The following is a 21,660-nucleotide window of genomic DNA, read 5'->3' as shown; positions in this document are numbered from 1 at the left end:
GCGTTCATACAGGACACACATAGGCAAATGTAATATATATATATATATATATATATATATATATATATATATATATATATATACACAATTATATGCTTGCTTATGCATACACATACACTCATAAATAACAGCGAGCAACAAATAACAATGTCGACGATGGAAGGTTCACTTAGTAAATGGACAAATGTTGTTAATGGATGGCAATATCGTTGGTTTGTTTTAGATGATAATGCTGGTCTTCTATCGTATTATACGGTAAGAATTTTTAAATATTGTAATTGTAACATTTACTATTCTCTTGTTCATTAATAGGTTACACCCCATTTTCTTTTTAAACATTTATGCAATGTTTAATTCAAAATTATAATTTAATATAAATTTCTGTATGCATCAGTAATCTTTGAATTTATTTATTAGTTGCTTTAAAACATTATTTGTATCTCTTTAAATATCTTGCACATCTGTCATAGTCAGCTGATCTCTAAATATTTAGTTACAAAATTACATTTAATTTCAAAGGTAATTATCAATTTTATATGGTAAAGTTAAATCATATTCAAAAAGAATTATTATGGATATGTAAATTTTATCATGTTATATCAATTATAATTTAATTATCAGTAGTTAATTGATATTACATGAAAATTTTATTATTGCTTTTTTCGATATCTAATTTTTAAACAAATATATATTTAAATTGCAAATATTAATGATATTTTCTTTACAATTGCTATAAATATTATATTTTGAATATGATAAATTGTTATGTTATACCTTAATTATATTGCAGAGTAAAGAAAAAATGATGAGAGGAGCACGTAGAGGATGTGTACGTTTAAGAGGTGCTATTATAGGTATTGATGATGAGGACGATAGCACATTTACAATTACTACATCATCATACAAAGATGATCCAAAAACATTTCATTTTCAAACAAGAAATGCAGAGGAACGAGAACGTTGGATTCGTGCTTTAGAAGACACTATATTACGTCATTCACATGCTGTATGGTTACTTAGATATTAAGAACAAAAACTACATTTAGTTTAATGCTTAAGTAAAATTTAAATTACTCTAGAGATGGGATCCTAAAAAATCTCCTCCGAAGCAAGACTTTGATCGCAAAGTAGCTGAAGCAGATGCTTACCTTCAATTGTTGATTGATCAAATAAAATTAATTGAAACAAAACAAAGATCTGTTGCTACAGAAGATGAAGAAAAGCAACAAAAATATACAGCAATTTTAACTCAAGCCAATGCAATGCTTAATTCAGTTAAACATACAATTGTCCAATTACAAATTGCAAAGGTAAATAATCATTATAAATATAAGACACCATATTAATAAATCTTTATAATTAAATTTTATACATTTAATAAAATTAGGTATAATTTGTGTGTAGTAAAAATTCTATACTTTTAGAATACAGCAATACCTGTAAATGGAGTATATAGGGGACCCACTGATTCAATACATGTTTCGTCTTCATTATCTCATGGTATGTATTTAAATGTGAGTATAAAATACACCTATAATAAAAGACATGCAATATAATAAATTTTAGTTGCTGTTAGAGAACCAGAAGCAACTGTACAGACTGGTATTGAATTAGGTTCTGAATGTGTAGAACTAAGGGTACCTACATTGCCAAATGGTAATTTATTTTTTCTTATTTATGTGTACTAAATTAAAAATAAATGTCAAATTATTAAGTTATAGTATTCCTAAAAATAAAACTATTAATCAAGTAGACAAACGGTTTAAAATACATATTTTCATTGATTTTTACTTGTAAAGCTGTTGTGGATAGGGATCTCCCTGTACCCCAATTCTCTTATTCATCTTCGGATGAAGACGAAGATTATTATGATGCAGCAGACGAAATATCACCTCCTGCAATGCAAAATTATATCAGTATGTAAGTATTTATCAGGGTTCGTGAATTTTTAATATAAAATTTAAGAAATATGTGATATATTTTGTAATTCAGTAGAAGACGAGATAGTGAACGTTCACATGTGGATGTATCGAACGAAAATCGGAAGCAAAATCCGTTGCCACCTACAAAAGGTGATGGCTCTGTTGATTACGATGGTAAGTATTAATCTATGTTAAGTGCTTAAAAGTTGATATGTTTCATATATTGTTTAACAAATATAAGATCAACTTTTTGTATACATTTCTTTTTTCTTAGGATATGATAATTGTATTTTATTTGTTTTCAGTTTTTTATTATACATATATTTATATATAATTTTAGTGTGTATATGTTTAAAATTAAGAAAGAAATTCAAATAAAGTCTATATAAATATTTAATCAAATTAAAAGAATGATAAAAACATTAAAATATGTTATGATTATTGTTAATTATTTATAACAAATATATCTATATTACAAATTCAGAGTAACAAATAAAACACAGCATAAAGCACATTCAAATTTTAAATAAGAAAGAAATTACATAAACATTAAAAATCCATAATAAATTGCACTCGTTATCGATAATAGAGGTTCGATATCAGTCGACTTAACCCACAACTACAATTATTATACACGTGAATTGTCGTGTCATCCGAACCTTGTAGTAAAATATTATCAAATTTGTAGTTAAAATCAAGTGTGAATATTTCTTAGTATGACACAATTACAGAAAAATGAATTTAATCAACTTCGAATAGTTTTCCCCTCTTGGAAAATTTTGTTTCTCAGAAAAAGACGTTTATATTGCGTATAGTCAATATCATATAATGATCGTATTTAGGAATGGATTTTAACTGACATTTTATAAAAACACAATATGCTGGGTGCAGCTTCAAATAGTAAGTTTTTAAATTATAGTAAAATGTATACATAACAAAAGAAATCTTTTTATATTTATGCGAAAATTTCTGTTCTTATAGGTTGTATTTTTTGAGTTTAAAGTTTTAAATTGGTATACATATTACAACTATTATTGACTTAGGAGAAACATTAAAACGAATTATATTAAAAAAAGAAATTACTTTTTTTCTCATTTTTTAAATCACTATACATTAATGTTTATAAATTATTGTTGTAAGCTTTTGTTACATGTTACAGCCCTTTATGAAGAGGAAAGTGAAACAGAAAGTTAGTAACTATTATATTAATAACGTAAATTATTTAAATAAGATTAAATCCTTATCTTTATGATACTTTTTAGTGGATTCCATGGAATCCCATGGATCCGTAGTGACTCATCTTCTATCTCAAGTAAAAATTGGTATGGATTTAACAAAAGTAGCATTACCTACATTCATTTTGGAGCGCAGGTCGCTTCTTGAAATGTATGCAGACTATTTTACTCATCCAAATCAGTTTGTAAGGTATATTCTATGAAATAAATAATATTAGTAATATTTTTCAAAATTATTTGTTGAAACTCTTTATACACTATAGTATTTCATATTTTAGCATAGCAGATATGTCTACTCCTAAAGATAGAATGGTTCAAGTAGTTCGTTGGTATTTATGCAGTTTCCATGCAGGTCGTAAATCAGGGGTAGCTAAGAAACCATATAATCCAATATTAGGTGAAATTTTTAGATGTCATTGGGATATTCTTAATGATGCTATAGATAGTTCTAATGATACAAAACTAGTTGTTGGAGGTCCTGTACCTTGGTGCAAAGAAAATCAGCTTTCATTTATTGCTGAACAAGTTTCTCATCATCCTCCCAGTAAGTTTACTTATATTTATTTATTAAAATCTTTTAAAAATATTTTTCTAGATAAAGAAGTATGATTCGTATTATAGTAAGTGCATTTTATGCTGAACATTATGCAAAAAAGATTAGTTTTGGTGCGCATGTATGGACGAAAAGCAAATTCCTTGGACTGAGTATAGGAGTACATAATGTTGGAAAGGGTTGGGTAAATGTATTACAACATGGGGAAGAATATGTATTGACTTTCCCAAATGGTTATGGTAGATCTATTCTTACTGTACCATGGATAGAGCTAGGGGGGACTGCAACTATCCATTGTACGCAAACTGGTTACCATGCTGCTGTAGAATTTTTGACAAAACCTTTTTATGGCGGTAAGCGTAATCGAATTACATGTCAAATTACACAACCAGGAGATAAGAAACCATTTGTTGTTATAAATGGAGAATGGAGTGGTGCCATGGAAGCAAAGTGGGCTGATGGAGTATGTACACAAGATGTTATAAAAGATACCAATTTCTCATTTTATTCTTTTTTCATTCATAAATTCAATTTTTATAGAGAACTGAAATTTTTGCGGACGTTAAAGAACTTTACACTCAAAGAAAATTAGTGAAGCCAGTGTGTGAACAAGAAGAACACGAATCACGAAAAGTTTGGCGGGATGTAACTGTTGGATTAAGGATTAACGACATGGAAAAGGCAACAGCTGCTAAATGTGCAATCGAACAAAAACAACGAGATGAAGCACGTAATAGAAAAGAAAACAATATTAATTGGCAAACTAAGGTACATTTTTCTTTCAAAATTACGTACTTTTTATTTCAAATGATTATATAAAGTCTTATTTTTCAATAGTTGTTCAAAGAAACTAAAGATGGTAGTTGGGTCTATGTAAAACCACTTGCAGACAGATTACATTCTTGTTCCAATCAAAGTGCTACAACATAAATAATTTGCTGCAGTTTTAGATATTGCACAGTACTAGAAATTTAAGGCCTAACACATATGATTCATAATATGTTTACTAATTTTAAATCTAATGACTCTGTGCTATGCAGAAGAACAAAACTGAAAGGTATTATAAATTCCTTCCTTAACATTTTTTTTTTTTATATAAACCTGATTAAGTACAATAGCAAATATTTAAATACTATACAATATTAAGATTTCATTGAAAGGTACATATGTATTTTGATAGCAGGCAAATTATTTTTTATAATATATTATCACAGATATAATTACTGCTTTAAAGGAAACAAGTTTACATAGTATTGTGCTATATATTATATGTTGACATCGACATACAAGCTTATGTACTGTTAAAAAAATATATACAGCTATAAAAACAATATTTCTGATGATGATTTATCGTTTCTATTAAGAATTGCAATACAGTTTTAGCATAACACAATACAAATAAAAGTTAAATATTAATTATGTAGTAATAGATCTAATGCATAAAGCATGCTTCTCTATGTTTTAGCTGTTTCCATAATATAGCATTAATGAAACATTAATGAAATTTAATTACACGAATTTTTTTCATTCTATAATAATTATGTATGTTATCGAACTTTGGATATTTTTAAATAATTACTTCCAGATAGTATCCAACATGATTTAATTAATAAATTTAAAAAACGGACAACTGTACTCGTGATTGTAAAAATAATATGCATATGTATGATGTACATTATATTTATGTACATAACTGTTTGTTCTTAATTTCCATGGAACACACACACATACACACACAGAGCATTAATCATACATAATGTAAATATATATAAATCTCCCTCATAGCTTGTTATGTATAAGATTTTCCACATGTTTTAATTGTTTTTAAATTAACCACAGAGTATTAGAGTATCTCCACGAGATTGATTTCATTTAGTTATGTTACAGTGCTTAGATATTTATATTAAGTAAAATCGTGATTTATAATCATCCAAATTTTATTAACCATAGATAGCGCATTGTAAAATATTCCTATTCAATATAACATGTAATATATGAATAAATATATGTAAATTTTTGATAAAATAAAACTTTATTCATGCATCAAAATAACGCACACTCTTAATATAAATCAAAATTATGAAATTTTTAATTTCATTAAAAGGTTTAAAAGTAAATTAGAAATCATTTATTAAGAAACATCATTTATTTATAAAAAATAATTTATAAAATATTCAAAATTTGTTATATTTAAAAAACACAAAAGATATTTTTTCTTATTAAGTATTGTCTGTAAAATTTTCTAGGCATATATGTCCAATATAACAATCACTTGCAGTTCTATGAAGCTGTGGAAATCGTTTTGTTGATGTTAATAAATGTTCCAAACCTGCTCTTATTATTGAAAAACTAACTTCACAATACGATTTATTTACAGAATCAATAATATTTTTGCTTGTTTCATATTTATATAATACTTTGACAACTGATATTCTTTGCAAAGTTACAATATTATCGTCTGACATTTCCTTAGGCTCAATCATTAAATTTAAGTGCCAATCCATTGGTTTTAAAATGAGAGAGTGAATTTCTTTTCCTATAAAGCATTGCAAAATTATTTCTTCACCAAACATACCAGACATTGAAGTTTTAATAGCAAGTAAAAAATCATTAAAGGGATCTGTTGCAGTCTTACTTTGTGAGTTACTTAATAAATTGTAATCCACAGCACAATTCCATAATTTAAGTGAATTATCTGTAAGAATTTTTCCTAAATATTGTAAACATCTGTTACAAATCGCAATATTTTCATCTATTTTTAAGTTGTGATTAAATAAATTTGCGTGAATGATGAAGAAAAGTGGTCCATAGAAAATATCAGACTCTGATGGAATCAAATTATGCATAGTATTACTATGATTATGTTTACAACAAAACCATTCGCTTGAATCATAATTCATATCTGGTACAGGTAAAATCCTTTTAATATACATGTCTTTAGAAAGAATGTTTTTGCAAGAAGCACACATTATATGACATTTACCAGTATTAAATAACTCAATAGTTTTAAAAGAATCATTCAAAGAATTAACATTGAATGTTGGATTGGTAATTATTTGCGTTTTAAAAGATCCAAATACAGGATCAGATATTGTTTGTACACGGAAACAAATCCAATTGTTCGTAATATCTAATGTTGATAATGAATCTGGTATTAACTTTACAAATTTTGTTAAAAATGTTTTTGTATTATTTTCTATAGTTATTTTTATACTTTCTTTTGAAAGCTTTATTGTAACTCCTGTTGAATTTACTTTTTTCTTTAAATGAATAGAAACATTGCATATTTGAAGCCTAGGTCGTAGTTCTAATGTTATAGATTTTATCATATTGAAAATTTAAAAAATTAAATTGTAGTTTTTCAATTAGATAAAAATGTGAATAATTTCTCCTTCGCACTAGTTCAAATTCAATCCAATATATATGACTCCATGTATATGAATTCTCTTTTTTTATATTTTAATTATATTTTGTTAAACCTAAAAATAGATTTTAAACTTGATTTGTTCTATTGTACAATTTATCTAAGGCATGTAACAAAATTCTAATAGGTTTACCTTCAAAATAGTTCCTTTTTGATACACAAGGCAAATAAATCTTTTGAACCCAATGTCTTAATATATACTAAATTTAATTCTGTAGCTTATTAATACACCTAAAGGAATACATTTTTATAAATTAGTGAAATATCATAAAATTAAATGGAATATTATAATAAATAAAAGTATTAAAATTTATTACAAAATAAATAGAATTTACCAAAAAAATTTTATGTCTACTATGGTTTTAGTCTGAGTTTAATTATTTTAAATCTTAATATTTTTAAATATTCCACGCGAATAAATAAACAATTACAATTCATAATGTAATTGTAACTTTTTTGTCTAGTATACCACGTGTTTCTTGGTAATCACTGTATACGTACCTTGTCTTTCCAAATATCGCTTATTGTAAATTGGATCTTATCTCATGTAAGAAAATACATATTATTCCAGTTAATGCTTCGATTTGTTGAATAGAATCTATAAGTCCTTATACACGTATCTCTCTCGTAGATTAAAAATAATATAAAAAGAAAGCTGAGAGTCTAATTTGGAAGACACAATCACAAAAATTCAGAAAGTAATCCTCCATCTTAGTTTATTTTACGACCGTAGTGTTACCTATTGGAAAAAATATTAACCAAAACATAACCTCACACAGCTCGTGTGAACGGTGTAAATTAAAAGTGACAACGAATTGAGATTAGTATCAACAAGCATGAGTATTTCCTCAAGATTATTGTGTCAAAAAACATGGAAAAAATTAACTGTTATAAAATTATTAGGTATTTTCTGTTATCGTATTTTGCTTTACATATCATGAAAAATGTACTGTACTAATAATTAACAAATAACACACATTTGAAATATTTCTAAATAATTTATATTTCAGTTAGTACATATAAGTATTATTATATATTATCATTTTTAGGTAAAGAATCTAAAGCTCTCTCAACCTTGGCACAACCAAAAGATGATAGAGTTGATAATAATAATGATTCCCAAACTCAACCTAATAATGAATCAACCAAATCTGAATCATTTGCAAATTATAGATTTATATATCCTGAATTTTTACCAGATCCTAATCCATTATATCGTCAGAATATAAGAGAAAAATTAGAACGTATGGATATGTTGAGTAGAAGATCAGTAATAAGTATTCCTGAATTTTATGTTGGTTCAATATTAGCAGTAACTTATTCAGAACCACATGCAGTCGAGAAACTAAATAGATTTGTTGGTATATGTATATTAAGAGAGGGCTGTGGTCTAAGAAGTTCATTTCTTTTAAGAAATGTTGTTAACGGGGAAGGTGTGGAAGTACGTTATGATTTATATGATCCTGCTATTCAGAAAATTGATTGTTTGAGGTAAATACTAATTAATGAAATGTAATTAGAACTTGGAATAAAAACTTCCTTTTATTTGCAGGTTAGAAAGAAGATTAGACGATGAATTACTTTACCTCAGAGATGCACCATTAGAATATAGTACATTTCCTTTTGATATGGAAATAGAAACAACAGTTTTACAATCTGTCCCATTAAATGATATTAAAGTCCCTCTTAAGCCATTACCTTGGTCAGAGAAATGGGAACGTAAAAATTTAAAAGGAATTAAAGATATTGTTGTTAATGAAAGACGTCGAAAAAAGGCAGAAGCTCTCGCTAAACCATGGGAGAAATATGATTTGATGAAAACCTACAGGTAAAGTCGAATATTATCACTAAAATAATGTTTACTATTTTAAAGAAAATGTATTCAAATATATTTTGTTTCAATAGGGAGACCATTTCAGAAGAGGAACAATATGAAATATTTTCAGATGTACATACAGAACTTCGTCACTTAGAAATACAGAAGGTTATATTAAAACGCAAACATATGTTACAAAGAAGTAAACCAACTTCATAATATTTTTTAAAATTATTAATAAAATTTGTGTTCCAATTATGTGTTATCTGTATATTAAAAAGAGGTGTAATGTACATATTTTTCTTACATAGGTCCTAATTATTTGTAAAAATATAGATCATATATAATTTATAAACATACATATTGCCCATTTTTGTTGAAATAACAACTTCATTTGGATATGTTTCATATTGAAAGTTCTAAAAAATTTCGTTAATAATACATTCTTCTGTTTTATTAGGAAGTGAAAAATATACAATAGAAATTATAAAAATTTCAATGACTACACATTCTTTGAACATTCTTATCTGACGTATAAGGGAACAATTACTTTTTTGCATATCATGGTATTCATGATATTAAAGATAAATATGAAAACGTGAAATTAGCTAGTTAATAATGCCACATTGATTTCTTTAACCATTTTAATGCGATATAACATTTTTATGAGATGTTCCTTAGCCAATGGAGATGTCGAATACCATACTGGACTGTCCGGTACACAACTTCTTTCTGGCAATAAATAGAATACATCGTTCCGAGTCTTAACACTTTCTGGACTAAAATAACAGTACAGAATTAATATAACTATTATATTTTTTATTTATAATGTTTATTTATGAAATAAGAAAATAAATAAATAGACGTACCATTTAGACAAGTAAAACTCATATAATTTGACTGGACATCTTAATGGATTTTCTTCATTTTCCTGTTGCTCATATACTTTCTTTTTACGTGAATTACCTTCTGAAAAAAGATTAAGACCTTAAAGTGTTATTACTTTTTGACTATTGGGACGCCCGGAAAGTTCGTGCTGATATTCGATAGGTGGTATTAGGACATGTCTGAATATATTAGAATGATTGAAAATTAATGACATGTGTACATATTCTAAAAGGTGATGTTTCAAACATCTTTAGAAAAAAGTTTGATTAGGATACATTAATTTTTGTTAGTTTTAGCGCTCTTAAATATGGAAGGAAACAAAGTGCATTGTAGGCATTTGATGCTTTTCTTCTACCGGAAAGGCAAAAATGCCACACAAACAGCAAACAAGATATGCGCTGTTTATGGTGACGGTGCTATAGCTGACAGAACTGTGTGGAAATGTTTTGCTAGGTTTAAAGTTTGTGATTTCAACCTTGAAGATCAAGAACGCCCAGGTAGGCCCCCCACCACTGATAAAGATCAGGTCAAAACACTAATCGAGAATAATCCATGCTATACGATACGTGAATTAGCAAAAATGCTAAAAATATCAAGGTCCACCATCCACGAGCATTTTGTGAAGCTTGGCTATATAAACCGTTTTGATGTATGGATTTCTCACGATTTAATGGAAAGAAATCTAATGGATCGCATTTCCATTTGCGACTCGCTCTATAAACACAATGAGGAGACATCATTTTTGAAGCAAGTAGTGACGGGAATGAAAAATGGATTATTTATAACAATGTTGAGCGGAAAAGATCTCGGGGAAAGCGGAATGAATCACCTTTAGCCACCCCAAAAGCCAGTCTTCATTCGAAAAGGTCATGCTCTGTGTCTGATGAAGGGAATCTTGTATTATGAACTTCTACCAAGCAACCAAACGATAAATTCGAGAAAGTGTTACTCGCAATTAGACGAGTTAAAGACAGCAATTGAAGAAAAACGTTCAGAACTAGCAAATCAGAAGGGCGTTGTGTTTCATCGGGACAATACGCGGCCTCATGTATCTCTAACTACTCGACAAAAGCTGTTGGAGCTTGGTTGGGATGTGCTACCCCACCCACCATATTCACCAGACATTGCACCCTCAGATTTTCACCTATTTAGGTCATTATAAAATTCCCTTAATGGCAAAAACTTTACCTCTTTGGTCAACATAAAAAATCATATTAAAAATTTTTTCACCGAAAAATTTGAAAGGTTCTGGGAGGATAGAATATTCAAGTTGCATGAAAGATGGAGAAAGGTTGTGGAACAAAATGGCACCTATATAATTCAATAAATGTATGTTGAAATTTAAATGTGCTGTGTTTGAATCTTCCTTAAAAATCGGAACAAACTTTCCGAGAGACTCAATATATAAATTGTTTGATACTCACCCAATGCTGATTGTGGTGGATAGAAACGAAGAAGAACGTTTCTGGAACCTGGAACTTTTCCTGCTCCTGTAGTAAGTTGTGCAGCTGGATTACGTTTCCAATGTTTCATGATGTGAGAAAATGATAATTGCATATGTTCTTCTACTGTCTAAATGATATTAAATTTTAAGTATTTTAAAACAAATGTCAGTATTTATATAATAAATCAAAATAATTTATACGTACTACAAGATTAAAATGTTTAGTGTTAAAGAACATTAGAGTATTTAAAAGGACATGAGGAGAATGAGCACCTAATTGCTTACATTCCCATAAATGTTCTTCTTCAACTCTTGTTACAATATATTCTACGAAAAATTGATATTTTATTTACAATATAATTTTCTACATAGATATTAAAAGCAAAAGTTAACTTACGTGCATCATTATAAAGAACAGAAAATTTCTTTGCAACTTCATTTAAACAATCAGTAAATCTTTCATAATATGAATCTGTAAAAATATTGTCTATTCTATTATTTTCAAATAAATACTGTTGAATTCCTGTAATATAAAATAATTATAAATAATTATAAACTTCTTTCAATTAATATATGTGATGAACTTAGTTACCTAAACAGAGATAATATATTGTATCAGGAGCATATTCTGCTCCATTTGGTTTTTTAACTTCTTTCACAAAAAGGCATAATGAATAATTTAATTCGTCAGCTGTGAGTTGCAATAGATCTGTTTTAAATAATTTCATTTTTCTAATTGGTGTACTTTGTTTTTCTAATTCAGCATTTTTTGTAACTACCTATATTTTAAACAAATTTTTAATTTTTAATATCCATATTTTCAATCGAAATTGAGATCGAAAATACGATATATCTAAATTACCCATTGTCTCCAAGCATTTACTCCAAAAGTATATTTGAGAGCCATATTAGCATCTGGTTTTTCTATGGGTTCTATTATTCTCGGTTGAGGTGGAGGTTGAGGTTCCGGGGGTGGCATCAAAGGCATATCATTTGTGCCAGATACGCGCCTTCCTCGTTTATTTGGCGTAGATCGTGGTTTATATGGAACCATTCGTTTCCTTCCCCGAGAGGGAACAATAAGCCGTTCCGATTGAACTGAATATTAAATAATCGTTTCATTATTAATTATCTTTTTCATCTACTTACTATATACATATATATTGCACACTCCCATTACCATCATTTTCTATAGTTGTGTCAGATTGTGCCGGTGCTTGTGTAGCAGTAATAGTATTTGGAGTTAAAGCAGCTTCTAAGTCAACAGCTGGCTCATCCAATTCTCCAGTTGCCATTTTCAAAGCCATTTGTAACATGTCATCACCAAACGTATTACTAGAATCAACACCTTCTGGACTGAAAACTCCACTATGTGAATGATCACGGTCGCCAGTATCTTCATCTCTGTAAAAACAGTAGAGGAGAAAAACAGAAAAAATACTTTAATAACAACCACTGATAGTAAAGTTACCTATCATCTGTAGAATCCGAATCAGTCTCATTAGCTTTTTTCTCTGTTGCAACCATTTCTGCCATCATGAGAAGTTCAGCTTCAAAAGGATCTGCTGGTATTTTTTCCTGTATTCTTTTAATTTCTTTAAATATTCCCTTAGCACTATTTCTTGTTGTAGGTATAAAGATAGGAACAGGAATTGGTAATGGAAAAGGTAATGGAACTGGAAAAGGCATAGTATACATATGCATTGGAAATGGAACATAAATTGGAACTGGTATCGGTACAACTGCTTGGTGAATCCCATCTGTTTGTGAAGCTTTTGTGCAAGGATGTGGACGTACTGAAACTCCTTTTGTGTGCATCACAGGTTTACACTGAGTTGTTTTATTGTGAATTTGGATTGGACTTGGTGGTCTTGTTATAATATGTTGTTTATAAATTACTTGCTGCGTTTGATTTTGGCTGATAGCAACTGAAGGTACTAACATGTTATTTACACTGTTTTGTTGAGTTGTTGGACTGGATTGACCATTTCCAATTGTGGCTAAACTTGTCACGGAAGAAATTACAGGCATATTCTTTTTGTTTTGTATATCATTAACTTTTTGATTATTGGAATTTGTGTTTCTCTGAGGTAACGTTCTTTTGGGCATGCCAGTAGGTACAGGATCATCGCCAGTTGGTATCGTAATCGGAGATTTAGTATACTGAGCTTGAAAATTCATTACACAATGATAAGAACAAAAATTTCGTATTGTTGCATCTGACATTGTTAAATGATATTGTGCTTGCGAAAATTCTTTACAAAAGTCACAGTTTATTCGTTTTGCTGAAACTGCGTTGATAGAAACCTATATACAATTAAAATTAAGTAACATCAGTCTTACATGTAGTACTATTTGAAGTAAAAAAAGATATGTGACCATTTTATACCTGATATAATGTTAAGCAATTTAAACTGCACATCATCATAACTTGACATGTTTTTAGTTCCTTTTTAATCATGTCAAAATTATATTTTTTTACTTTGCACCAATTACAAGGAACAATTTTCCTATTGGTAATAATAAATACATTTAAACAAGTTTTAGAACAAAACGTATGAGCTTCATTCTCATAAAACACAACAGAACTTTTTTTGTTAGGTAACTCAAAAAATTTTTTGCAGGTAGAACACTGGTCAGGATCAACCTTTTTCACAAATTTGAATGCTGCAAAACATGGTTCACTACATATAGCTACTGGATCAGATCTGTCTATTTGAACCTCACAATGAACAATTTTTTCCTGTTGTAAAGAATAAAGCTTTAATTTAGAAAGTTTCTATCGAATTCGTATTGAAAATACAAATACAAAAAAATGACTACCTACTTCTTGGCAAACGCTGCAGCATTTTTTTTCTATGTTTGGAGGTTCAACAGAGCTCATTTTTGAATATTTTTCCATACAATCTTGAGTACAAAAATCCTTAAATTGTCCTTTATCACCAACTGGTGCAAGAAAACCTTCTGCACTAGAGCTTATATCTTTTTGACAATAACTGCATACTTTTAGGCCCTTTTTGAATTCTTCCAAACATGTGGAACAACAAAATTGTCTAACATCATAACCAAATCGTACACAATATTTTCCTAAACTTACTGCTTGTACTGAACCATTGCAATTTCTGCAATAACTTCCATATTTTGTTTGAAATTTGCCTAGACACTCCTCATTACAGAACTCCATTGTTTCCCAAGAAAGATTACGTTCATCATTAGGTTCAACAATTAGCAAACAGTTTGCACAACGTTTCTCTCTCTTAGAATTAACTCCATCACTTGGTATATCCATCGCTTTATTATTAGCAACTTTGAATAATGCTTTACAGGTTTTCGAACATACATTGTAAGTATCAAAACCAATTTTTACTTTAATTTTACACGATTTTTCTTCGTTACATTGTTTACAAATTTCTTTAGTTGTGATTTCTTCAATTTCGGAATTTTTTGACTCTTCATCAATATTAATAACATCTGTAGTAATATCTGTGATTTTATTAGTTGAATCTGTTTCTGTCCTGATATTTTTTGCATGTGTTACAATGGATTCATTTGTGGTATTTTGTTCCTTCAGGCCTTGATGTAAGTCTTTGTTTTCATCATTATTTGGTCCGGAGTTTTCACATGTTTGCTTAATTTCATTTTGTTTATGGTTATCTTTATGTATTGATTCTTTATTACTAGAGTTTGATTTTTCTGTTTGCTCAGGAATTATAACTTTCATACTATCTGGGATAATACATAACTCATCATCTTGTCCTGGTAAAACATTAGATTGTTCTTCTTCAGTATCCATTGGTGTTATTTCATCGACAGATTTCTTTGTTTGATTATCACACTTTTCAGTGGAATTTATATGTAGATCTTCATTGCATCCTGATTGAACTGAATTTTCATTACCATTTTTACTAGTATCTTGTAAATCCAATGTAACATTTGGAGAATGTAAAATATCGATGGAACTATCTTTACTTGCTCCATTATTGTCATCCTTTTTATTTTTATTATTATTAAAACTGCTTTCCTCATTATTTACAATAGCTGGTAAATTATCAGTTTGACTGCACAATTTAGGAAATCCTATATTAGTTTCAGTAAGGTCGTCAGTCTCCATAGATTCAATATTTTCTGTTGTAAGACTATCTCCACCAAAAGGATCTTCAGCATCCATAGATTGACTTTCAATTTGTGCATCTCCATGTTTCTCTTGAGAAAACTGCACAAATTCAGTATTTTCTGGTTCTATAATGTTTTTTTCTGTCACATTTCTATCATTACTTTCTGATGTCTCCATTGGGTCAGTCTTTTTATTATCTGAATTATTTTTTTCACTAACTGAAAATTGTTTGTTTATTTGAGAATCTTCTAAAACATTTTCAACAATTTCTTTTTCTGCTAAGTGCAAGTCACATGAACCATCTATATTGACATTTTCCACTTCTGATATATTTCCTAAACATTTTTTAGATTTTGTACATTCTACTACATTGACGTTATCTGATAATTTATCTATGTCATCTTTGTCAATAGTATTGGATATCATTAATTCTATTGAACCTTTTTCCTGTGAAACATTTTTTGTAGTACTTTCATGTAAAGTTAATGAATGTGTATCATTACAGTCTGTAACCACAGTACTTGTATTACTTTCTTGTAAAGATAATTCCTTTACTACTAAGTTACCTTCTCCAGAAACATTTTGTTGACATGACTTAGTAGTTGATAAATTCTCTTGACATGATATAGTGGTTGATAATTGAATACTTTTTGAATTTTCATCAGATAAATTTTTTTCTATTTCATCTACCATATTTATTTTTTTTTTTTTAATCTTATTATTACCTTCATTTTCATCAACAATATCTTCATCTTCTTTTGAGATTACTGATCTCTGTTCTTCATTTGTAGTAATATCTGTCCTTCTATTAGATTCATTCATATCTTTAGTTTTTGTTTCATTTTCTGTATCAGAATCCTTTTGAGTTTGATTAATTGATAATTCCATATCAATATTAGAATCCATGTGTATTTATTTATATGATTAGCTATACAAAGTAATAATTTTATTACTTACATTATTACAAATTATGTATAAAATGATGTCATAGAAAGAAAAATGGAAATATATTTAGATCCTCAAAAACTAGTTCTAAAATAATAAAAAAAAAAGTTTATAGAGAAAGGGAAAGAAAAATAACTATAAATGAGAAAGTATTATGTATTAAATGTCTTATTCATTTAACATAAATACATAAATAAGTTCGTTTCAAATTATATAAACAAATATAAATAGAGGGAATATTACAAACGTAAATTAATAGATACAATAAAGTAATTACACCGAAAAAAGAAGTACTACATAACAAGAAGAGATAATGAAACAGTTTTAAAAAATAATTGATATTGCATTTCTTTCTACAAACATAATAAACAATTGTGGTTATGAAAAATTGAGGTTATTCTAAAAAGTAGCTTTACTTCGCCATGTTGTATTTTACATTTGAGACTATATCAAGTCTGTCAGTAGAAGCAAAACATAAATAAAAATAGATAAGAAAAATCATATTTATGTTTCATAACAATTAATTATAACATTTTCCGAATAAAGGAGCAAACAACAATTCCAATTTGATACTTCAAACTAAAATATTGTGTACAATTCAAAATCTTATATTGATTGAAATCGTGACATTCTATTTAAAAACATGTAGCACTTTCAGATTTTTAAGTATTAAAAAATAAGTTTCACCTTTTTATCTCAATGTTAAATAGCACTATCGTCTCAATTTTTAGTTAAAAATATAAATCCGTATTCATTGTCGAACCACAACAACCGTGGCGGTAATCCGTATATAGTATACACTACCAACATATGATTGTAATTTTATTTCGATCAAACTAAATAAAGCTTCGTTCTCAGAATTGCGTTATTATATTGTTTTGATTCTCATTTCTTTCGAATATCGTAAGAAAATATTTTAAAATAAACTTAGAATCAAATATTGTTACAACTAGTATGATTAAAGTGCGATTGGTATATGTATATTTTCCAAATGGATTACAAATTAATATTCGTTAAAAAATTTTCTATGTATACACACTTTTTGAAAGTATCTTTGTTTTTATGAAGAAACCAATATACTTATGAGATAATAACATAACATTTTGTTAACAGAATATTAATAATAGTCAAAAGTGCAAGTATATTGATTTTAATTAAGTAAACACTAATAAATATTTAAAAAATGAATACATTTTTTTTCTAAAATAAATAATGAATGAATTAATTATTAAATTATATAATGTAATTAAAAAAAAACATCAAACAATATACAATATTAAATAAGATATAAAATTATTTAAATATAAAATTATTTTTAGACTTGATTTTAACTGAACATTCTATAATTGTATGTTTTTGTTTGTATTCCTTGAGGATAAAAAAAAAGAAACGTACATATTGAATTTATTAATTCTACAAGTTGTTTTTGAACACTTGAAACTTTAAGCGCATGCTCTGACTTGTGTATAACGGTTAAATGTGAATTTGCCTGTTGTTAGTTTAGTCCGTGACGTATATGTGTGCTTTCACGCGTAAAGTCAATGAGTTTCAGTACACATTAAATATTTGTCCAATAGTGCCTAAAAGCGGATAGTACACATATACAATAATAAAATTTTAGTAAAAAATTAAACTTCGAACGACGTCAAAAAGGAAAAAACGAAGTAACAGAACAGAGTGAAAAAGAAAATTGATGTGTAAGAGGTGTTTTTTTTTAGAATTTTCGAAGGACCTGTAAAAATACACTTGTTAAATAAAATTGGTGATGTAGCATGAGATATCGTGCAGTGTAAAGTGCACGATTATCGAGACGAATCTCTGTTGTTCTTCATATTGCCATCGTTAAAAAAGTCGTACGCGATCCTTCCAGGACGCGTTGTCGATTATTGTTAAAGTGGAAGCTTTAGAAAATGGCCGACAGTTGGACACAGAGCGTTGTTTGCCGGTAAGAAATTGTCCCGTAATTACTTCCTAATGAATTTTAATAACAATATAAAAATACTCAAGTATCGAGTCCAACCTCTGCACATATTAAAATATAGTGCGCCAACATATTAAGCTGTGAAAATATCAGTATTTTTAAAATTTTTGCGTTTGTTTTCTTTTTTTTTTACTAACCAAAAGTAATTGTATTTGGAACTATATCAAAAAATTATTAGTCATAAACAGATTATGTTACAAAATCTTCATTTATGTATTATTTATTTTTACTTAAGTAAAAGTAGATTAAAATTACATAAAAACTAAAACACATGTTATTTATATATTGCATAAGTGAGCATTTACATGTCATCAAATTATATTTTGAAATTTTATTGAAATAATCTGTATGAAATATAAATAATAGACACTTGTGTTATTTGTGAAATTTGTTGATGTCAAAATGATGTTAGGGCTGATGCGATGTTTTGATTTTTTGTTGTAGATACTTCAAAAATGGGATGTGCCGTGAAGGAAATAACTGTAGATACCGTCATACTCAAGGAGTTTGGAATGATGGAAATAATGAAACAATAATATCTTCTGCTCCATCTATGAACAATATTTGTCGCTTTTTTAAACACGGTATCTGTAAATTTGGAAATCACTGCTATTTTCGCCATACTACTGAAAGTCTTGATAATAATGTGGTAAATGCAAATTCGGTAGAAAATTCATCAGCTGGACAACACACTTCAAATATTTCAACTTCGACAACAATAAAGATTGCGTATGTTGTTGTCAGATGATCTTATTTCGGCAGGATTTAAGTTGTAATAACATTTGCATTTCACGTAATACATTGTAATATGGTATATAAAAATATGTGATATATAATATATGTATAAATATGTATATATATGCACATACACACATATATATGTATAATATTAGGATAATAGAAAATATAATGTGCTAAAATGTGTTTATATATTTCCAGTAAAGACAATATTCGTAATGCTGAAGAATGGGTAAAAGCACCAGAATTTGTACCTTCACATGTGGCTGGATCATCTTCTACGAATGAAGCTTCTGCAACCTCGGGAACATCTACAAATTCTTCAATGTCAATATCTTATGCTCAAGCTGTAAATTCATCTGATCAAGCATCCAGTCCATCTTCAGAACCTTTATGTCCATATGCAGAAGCAACTGGAATTTGCAAAAAACGTAATTGTACATATCTACATGGAGATATTTGTGAATTGTGTAATCGTGCTGCACTTCATCCGTACAACGAAGAACTTAGAAAGAAACATACAAATGTAATTACATGTAATATTACATTATTTAAATAGTATATTTCAACTATATAAAGTTTTCCATTATTAATATTAATATTTTAGGCATGTGTCAAACAACATGAAGTGGACATGGAGCTTTCATTTGCTATTCAACGTAGCAGAGAAAAATCTTGCGGTGTTTGCTTTGAAGTTATAATGGAAAAAGCATCTGGAGAACAGAGATTTGGCATTTTACCAAATTGTAATCACTGTTTTTGTCTAAGTTGTATTAGGAAATGGAGACAAGCTAAACAGTTTGACAATAAAATTATTAGAGCTTGTCCAGAATGCCGTGCTACCTCCGACTTTGTATGCCCAAGTATGTACTGGGTAGATACTAAAGAAGAAAAAGAAAAACTAATAACGGACTACAAATGTGCGTTAAGGTAGGATAAAACATGCACTACTATAATTTTTAATTACATTAAATCGTTTATATATTGTAGCACTAAGGATTGTAAGTACTTCAATAAAGGACAAGGAAAATGTCCATTTGGCAATAAGTGTTTTTACCTACATGCACTACCTGATGGCACTAAAACAGATGTTGGCCCTCCTGTTCGTCAACGACGCAACGCAGATGCAGATGTCGATATTTTGCGTGTAAGTTAAAATTTTTATTTTGTTATAATATTGTTTAGATTTTCAATTATTAACATTATTGTCAAAAATGTACAAAAAAACCACAATTTTTTACAGCAAATAATTTTGTGGGACTTTTTTGAAGAGAGGGATAACCGTTGGATATATGATGTAGACCTTGAAGATATTATTTCCCTTTTTTCAGGCTCAGAAGAGTCTGATTGGTCTGAATTCGAATTTCAGCCTGAGTAGTTGTATTAATTCAGTAATCTGCTACTGTTGCTGTTAACTGTACCATCTATTTCATCTACCACTTGTAGTGGTTTCAATGGCTGAATAGACAAGTAGTTTATGAATTGTTTGAATGGTTATGATTTAAAGATATCTCAGCTACGTTAATAAAAAATTTGTGTGCTTTGCTTGATGATATTTACGTGAGAGAGATGTAAATAATATCAAGTTAATAATAATAACAAAAATAATAACGAGGAGGTTGCAGTCGCATGTACAATGGCAAGTTTTTAAATGTTACATAGCCACTTTGTAATCGCTTCTGTTTGTGTACCTTGACCAATATTGTTACAATTAGTACTCAATCATAAGAAATATGCATCAAGTCTATTACATCAGTGGTCCAAATTAATTCGATTTATATAGAATACACATTAATAGAATAATCGTTTGGTAGTTTGAAAATAACAGGTTTTGTTTTTATTCTTTTTAATTTGTCTTGAATAAAGTCCTTTTTTACGTAAAGAGGTAAATATACATATATGAAAAAATAAGTTTATACATTTAAAAACGTTTTTATTAAGAAATCAATTTTCCTTACTTTTTTAAGCAAAATTGTCCAAGATTTTAAATGAAATTGTTTTCGTAAATATTATTATATTCTCATTATTAACCTTTGGCTCGAAACTTAATGTTTGCTTAAAGACAAGTTCAATAAAATAAAAACATACAAACTTACTTTTTGTATAACATATCTTTAGTAGTTTAGAATCATTTTTAATTTTGGTTGGGTACTTATTCTGCCAAAAAATCTGGACTTGATTACATTTATTTGTCATCCAATTTGAGGAATAAAGAAGTTATAGAATATGGAATTTTGGTTTATATAAATTAAAGAGATGGTAAACTATATAGATTATAAAGATTAGTATTAGTACTCTCTATCTGATTAATGATTATTCATATTGAACATTCAATTAATAAGTTTCGTCCTACCTCCTATTATGGCTTTGCGAACATTTAACAAATTTCCTTAAATTATCGTGAACTGTATAGCGTTAGTTTCTAATTCATAGTTTTAAGATCGTGATAAATTGCGCAAATCGAGTGTTCCATGTAATAAGTGTATGTCTGGGCGATAGTATGAAAATCTGGTTGAATGTGTGTACTGCTAAATATAATAAAAGGAAACCATTTTTAGCGAGTATGCACGAATTCCAGATTTAAAAAAAATAACAAATAA

The 21,660-nt window shown here is 28.3% G+C and overlaps 5 protein-coding genes across 11 annotated transcripts; 3 read left to right on the top strand and 2 right to left on the bottom strand.

Annotated features, from left to right (window-relative positions):
- Positions 1-98: 98 nt before the first annotated feature.
- On the top strand, positions 99-4,760 carry LOC138181229 (oxysterol-binding protein-related protein 9). 4 transcript variants are annotated; one of them, XM_069115934.1, is made up of 13 exons: positions 99-255; positions 791-1,006; positions 1,080-1,310; positions 1,425-1,500; positions 1,567-1,656; positions 1,800-1,920; positions 1,996-2,096; positions 3,082-3,111; positions 3,185-3,347; positions 3,436-3,701; positions 3,779-4,173; positions 4,251-4,478; positions 4,548-4,760. In XM_069115934.1, exons 1-13 carry the CDS (start codon positions 103-105, stop codon positions 4,638-4,640), a joined length of 2,163 nt encoding a protein of 720 aa, XP_068972035.1. In that variant the 5' UTR covers positions 99-102; the 3' UTR covers positions 4,641-4,760. The 4 variants fall into 4 exon arrangements, with proteins under 4 accessions (XP_068972035.1, XP_068972034.1, XP_068972037.1 ...); XM_069115933.1 differs by having other exon boundaries at positions 1,993-2,096; XM_069115936.1 differs by lacking the exons at positions 99-255; positions 791-1,006; positions 1,080-1,310; ... (2 more) ...; positions 1,800-1,920; positions 1,996-2,096 and adding an exon at positions 2,469-2,822.
- A 1,077-nt stretch (positions 4,761-5,837) lies between these two features.
- LOC138181232 (E3 ubiquitin-protein ligase E3D) lies at positions 5,838-7,779 on the bottom strand. Its single transcript, XM_069115940.1, has 3 exons — positions 7,636-7,779; positions 7,268-7,365; positions 5,838-7,189 (listed from the first exon to the last, which is right to left on the bottom strand). Exon 3 carries the CDS (start codon positions 7,037-7,039, stop codon positions 5,930-5,932), a length of 1,110 nt encoding a protein of 369 aa, XP_068972041.1. The 5' UTR covers positions 7,040-7,189; positions 7,268-7,365; positions 7,636-7,779; the 3' UTR covers positions 5,838-5,929.
- Positions 7,780-7,904: 125 nt separating this feature from the next.
- Positions 7,905-9,309, top strand: mRpL19 (mitochondrial ribosomal protein L19). The gene is made up of 4 exons (XM_069115941.1): positions 7,905-8,037; positions 8,184-8,625; positions 8,687-8,962; positions 9,040-9,309. The coding sequence occupies exons 1-4, from the start codon at positions 7,971-7,973 to the stop codon at positions 9,167-9,169; spliced, it is 915 nt and encodes a 304-aa protein (XP_068972042.1). The 5' UTR covers positions 7,905-7,970; the 3' UTR covers positions 9,170-9,309.
- A 68-nt stretch (positions 9,310-9,377) lies between these two features.
- woc (zinc finger protein without children) lies at positions 9,378-17,188 on the bottom strand. Of its 2 annotated transcripts, none has more exons than XM_069115931.1 (12): positions 17,029-17,188; positions 14,110-16,324; positions 13,672-14,025; positions 12,754-13,589; positions 12,463-12,686; positions 12,145-12,380; positions 11,875-12,061; positions 11,680-11,805; positions 11,488-11,609; positions 11,263-11,410; positions 9,820-9,919; positions 9,378-9,729 (listed from the first exon to the last, which is right to left on the bottom strand). In XM_069115931.1, the coding sequence occupies exons 2-12, from the start codon at positions 16,300-16,302 to the stop codon at positions 9,555-9,557; spliced, it is 4,701 nt and encodes a 1,566-aa protein (XP_068972032.1). In that variant the 5' UTR covers positions 16,303-16,324; positions 17,029-17,188; the 3' UTR covers positions 9,378-9,554. The 2 variants fall into 2 exon arrangements, with proteins under 2 accessions (XP_068972032.1, XP_068972033.1); XM_069115932.1 differs by having other exon boundaries at positions 9,820-9,916.
- A 635-nt stretch (positions 17,189-17,823) lies between these two features.
- On the top strand, positions 17,824-20,950 carry LOC138181230 (probable E3 ubiquitin-protein ligase makorin-1). 3 transcript variants are annotated; one of them, XM_069115938.1, is made up of 7 exons: positions 17,824-18,038; positions 18,113-18,286; positions 18,767-19,051; positions 19,262-19,586; positions 19,668-19,990; positions 20,051-20,207; positions 20,304-20,950. In XM_069115938.1, exons 2-7 carry the CDS (start codon positions 18,252-18,254, stop codon positions 20,436-20,438), a joined length of 1,260 nt encoding a protein of 419 aa, XP_068972039.1. In that variant the 5' UTR covers positions 17,824-18,038; positions 18,113-18,251; the 3' UTR covers positions 20,439-20,950. The 3 variants fall into 3 exon arrangements, with proteins under 3 accessions (XP_068972039.1, XP_068972040.1, XP_068972038.1); XM_069115939.1 differs by having other exon boundaries at positions 17,824-18,286; positions 18,767-18,906; positions 18,991-19,051; XM_069115937.1 differs by having other exon boundaries at positions 17,824-18,286.
- Positions 20,951-21,660: the final 710 nt, after the last annotated feature.

This window comes from Bombus flavifrons, chromosome 6 (assembly GCF_040668555.2).
Source record: "Bombus flavifrons isolate JBK064 chromosome 6, iyBomFlav1_principal, whole genome shotgun sequence".
In the NCBI taxonomy this organism is placed as follows: Eukaryota; Metazoa; Arthropoda; class Insecta; order Hymenoptera; family Apidae; genus Bombus; species Bombus flavifrons.
This window is presented reverse-complemented; position numbering and strand designations above follow the sequence as displayed.

What these genes read in the sequence shown, in the direction of transcription:
- woc (XM_069115931.1), bottom strand. Translation starts at nt 16,302, where the DNA reads ATGGATTCTAATATTGATATGGAATTATCAATTAATCAAACTCAAAAG. An exon ending in TGTTCTTTATAATGATGCAC is followed by an intron (nt 11,610 to 11,679) that starts GTAAGTTAACTT and finishes AATTTTTCGTAG; the next exon opens with AATATATTGTAACAAGAGTT. An exon ending in CTAAACATTTTAATCTTGTA is followed by an intron (nt 11,411 to 11,487) that starts GTACGTATAAAT and finishes AATATCATTTAG; the next exon opens with ACAGTAGAAGAACATATGCA.
- LOC138181232 (XM_069115940.1), bottom strand. Translation starts at nt 7,039, where the DNA reads ATGATAAAATCTATAACATTAGAACTACGACCTAGGCTTCAAATATGC.
- LOC138181230 (XM_069115938.1), top strand. Translation starts at nt 18,252, where the DNA reads ATGGCCGACAGTTGGACACAGAGCGTTGTTTGCCG. An exon ending in TTAGAAAGAAACATACAAAT is followed by an intron (nt 19,587 to 19,667) that starts GTAATTACATGT and finishes TTAATATTTTAG; the next exon opens with GCATGTGTCAAACAACATGA. An exon ending in CAGATGTCGATATTTTGCGT is followed by an intron (nt 20,208 to 20,303) that starts GTAAGTTAAAAT and finishes AATTTTTTACAG; the next exon opens with CAAATAATTTTGTGGGACTT.
- LOC138181229 (XM_069115933.1), top strand. Translation starts at nt 103, where the DNA reads ATGCATACACATACACTCATAAATAACAGCGAGCAACAAATAACAATG. An exon ending in TTCGTCTTCATTATCTCATG is followed by an intron (nt 1,501 to 1,566) that starts GTATGTATTTAA and finishes AATAAATTTTAG; the next exon opens with TTGCTGTTAGAGAACCAGAA. An exon ending in ATGCAAAATTATATCAGTAT is followed by an intron (nt 1,921 to 1,992) that starts GTAAGTATTTAT and finishes TTTGTAATTCAG; the next exon opens with TAGAAGACGAGATAGTGAAC.
- mRpL19 (XM_069115941.1), top strand. Translation starts at nt 7,971, where the DNA reads ATGAGTATTTCCTCAAGATTATTGTGTCAAAAAACATGGAAAAAATTA. An exon ending in CAGAAAATTGATTGTTTGAG is followed by an intron (nt 8,626 to 8,686) that starts GTAAATACTAAT and finishes TTTTATTTGCAG; the next exon opens with GTTAGAAAGAAGATTAGACG. An exon ending in GATTTGATGAAAACCTACAG is followed by an intron (nt 8,963 to 9,039) that starts GTAAAGTCGAAT and finishes TTGTTTCAATAG; the next exon opens with GGAGACCATTTCAGAAGAGG.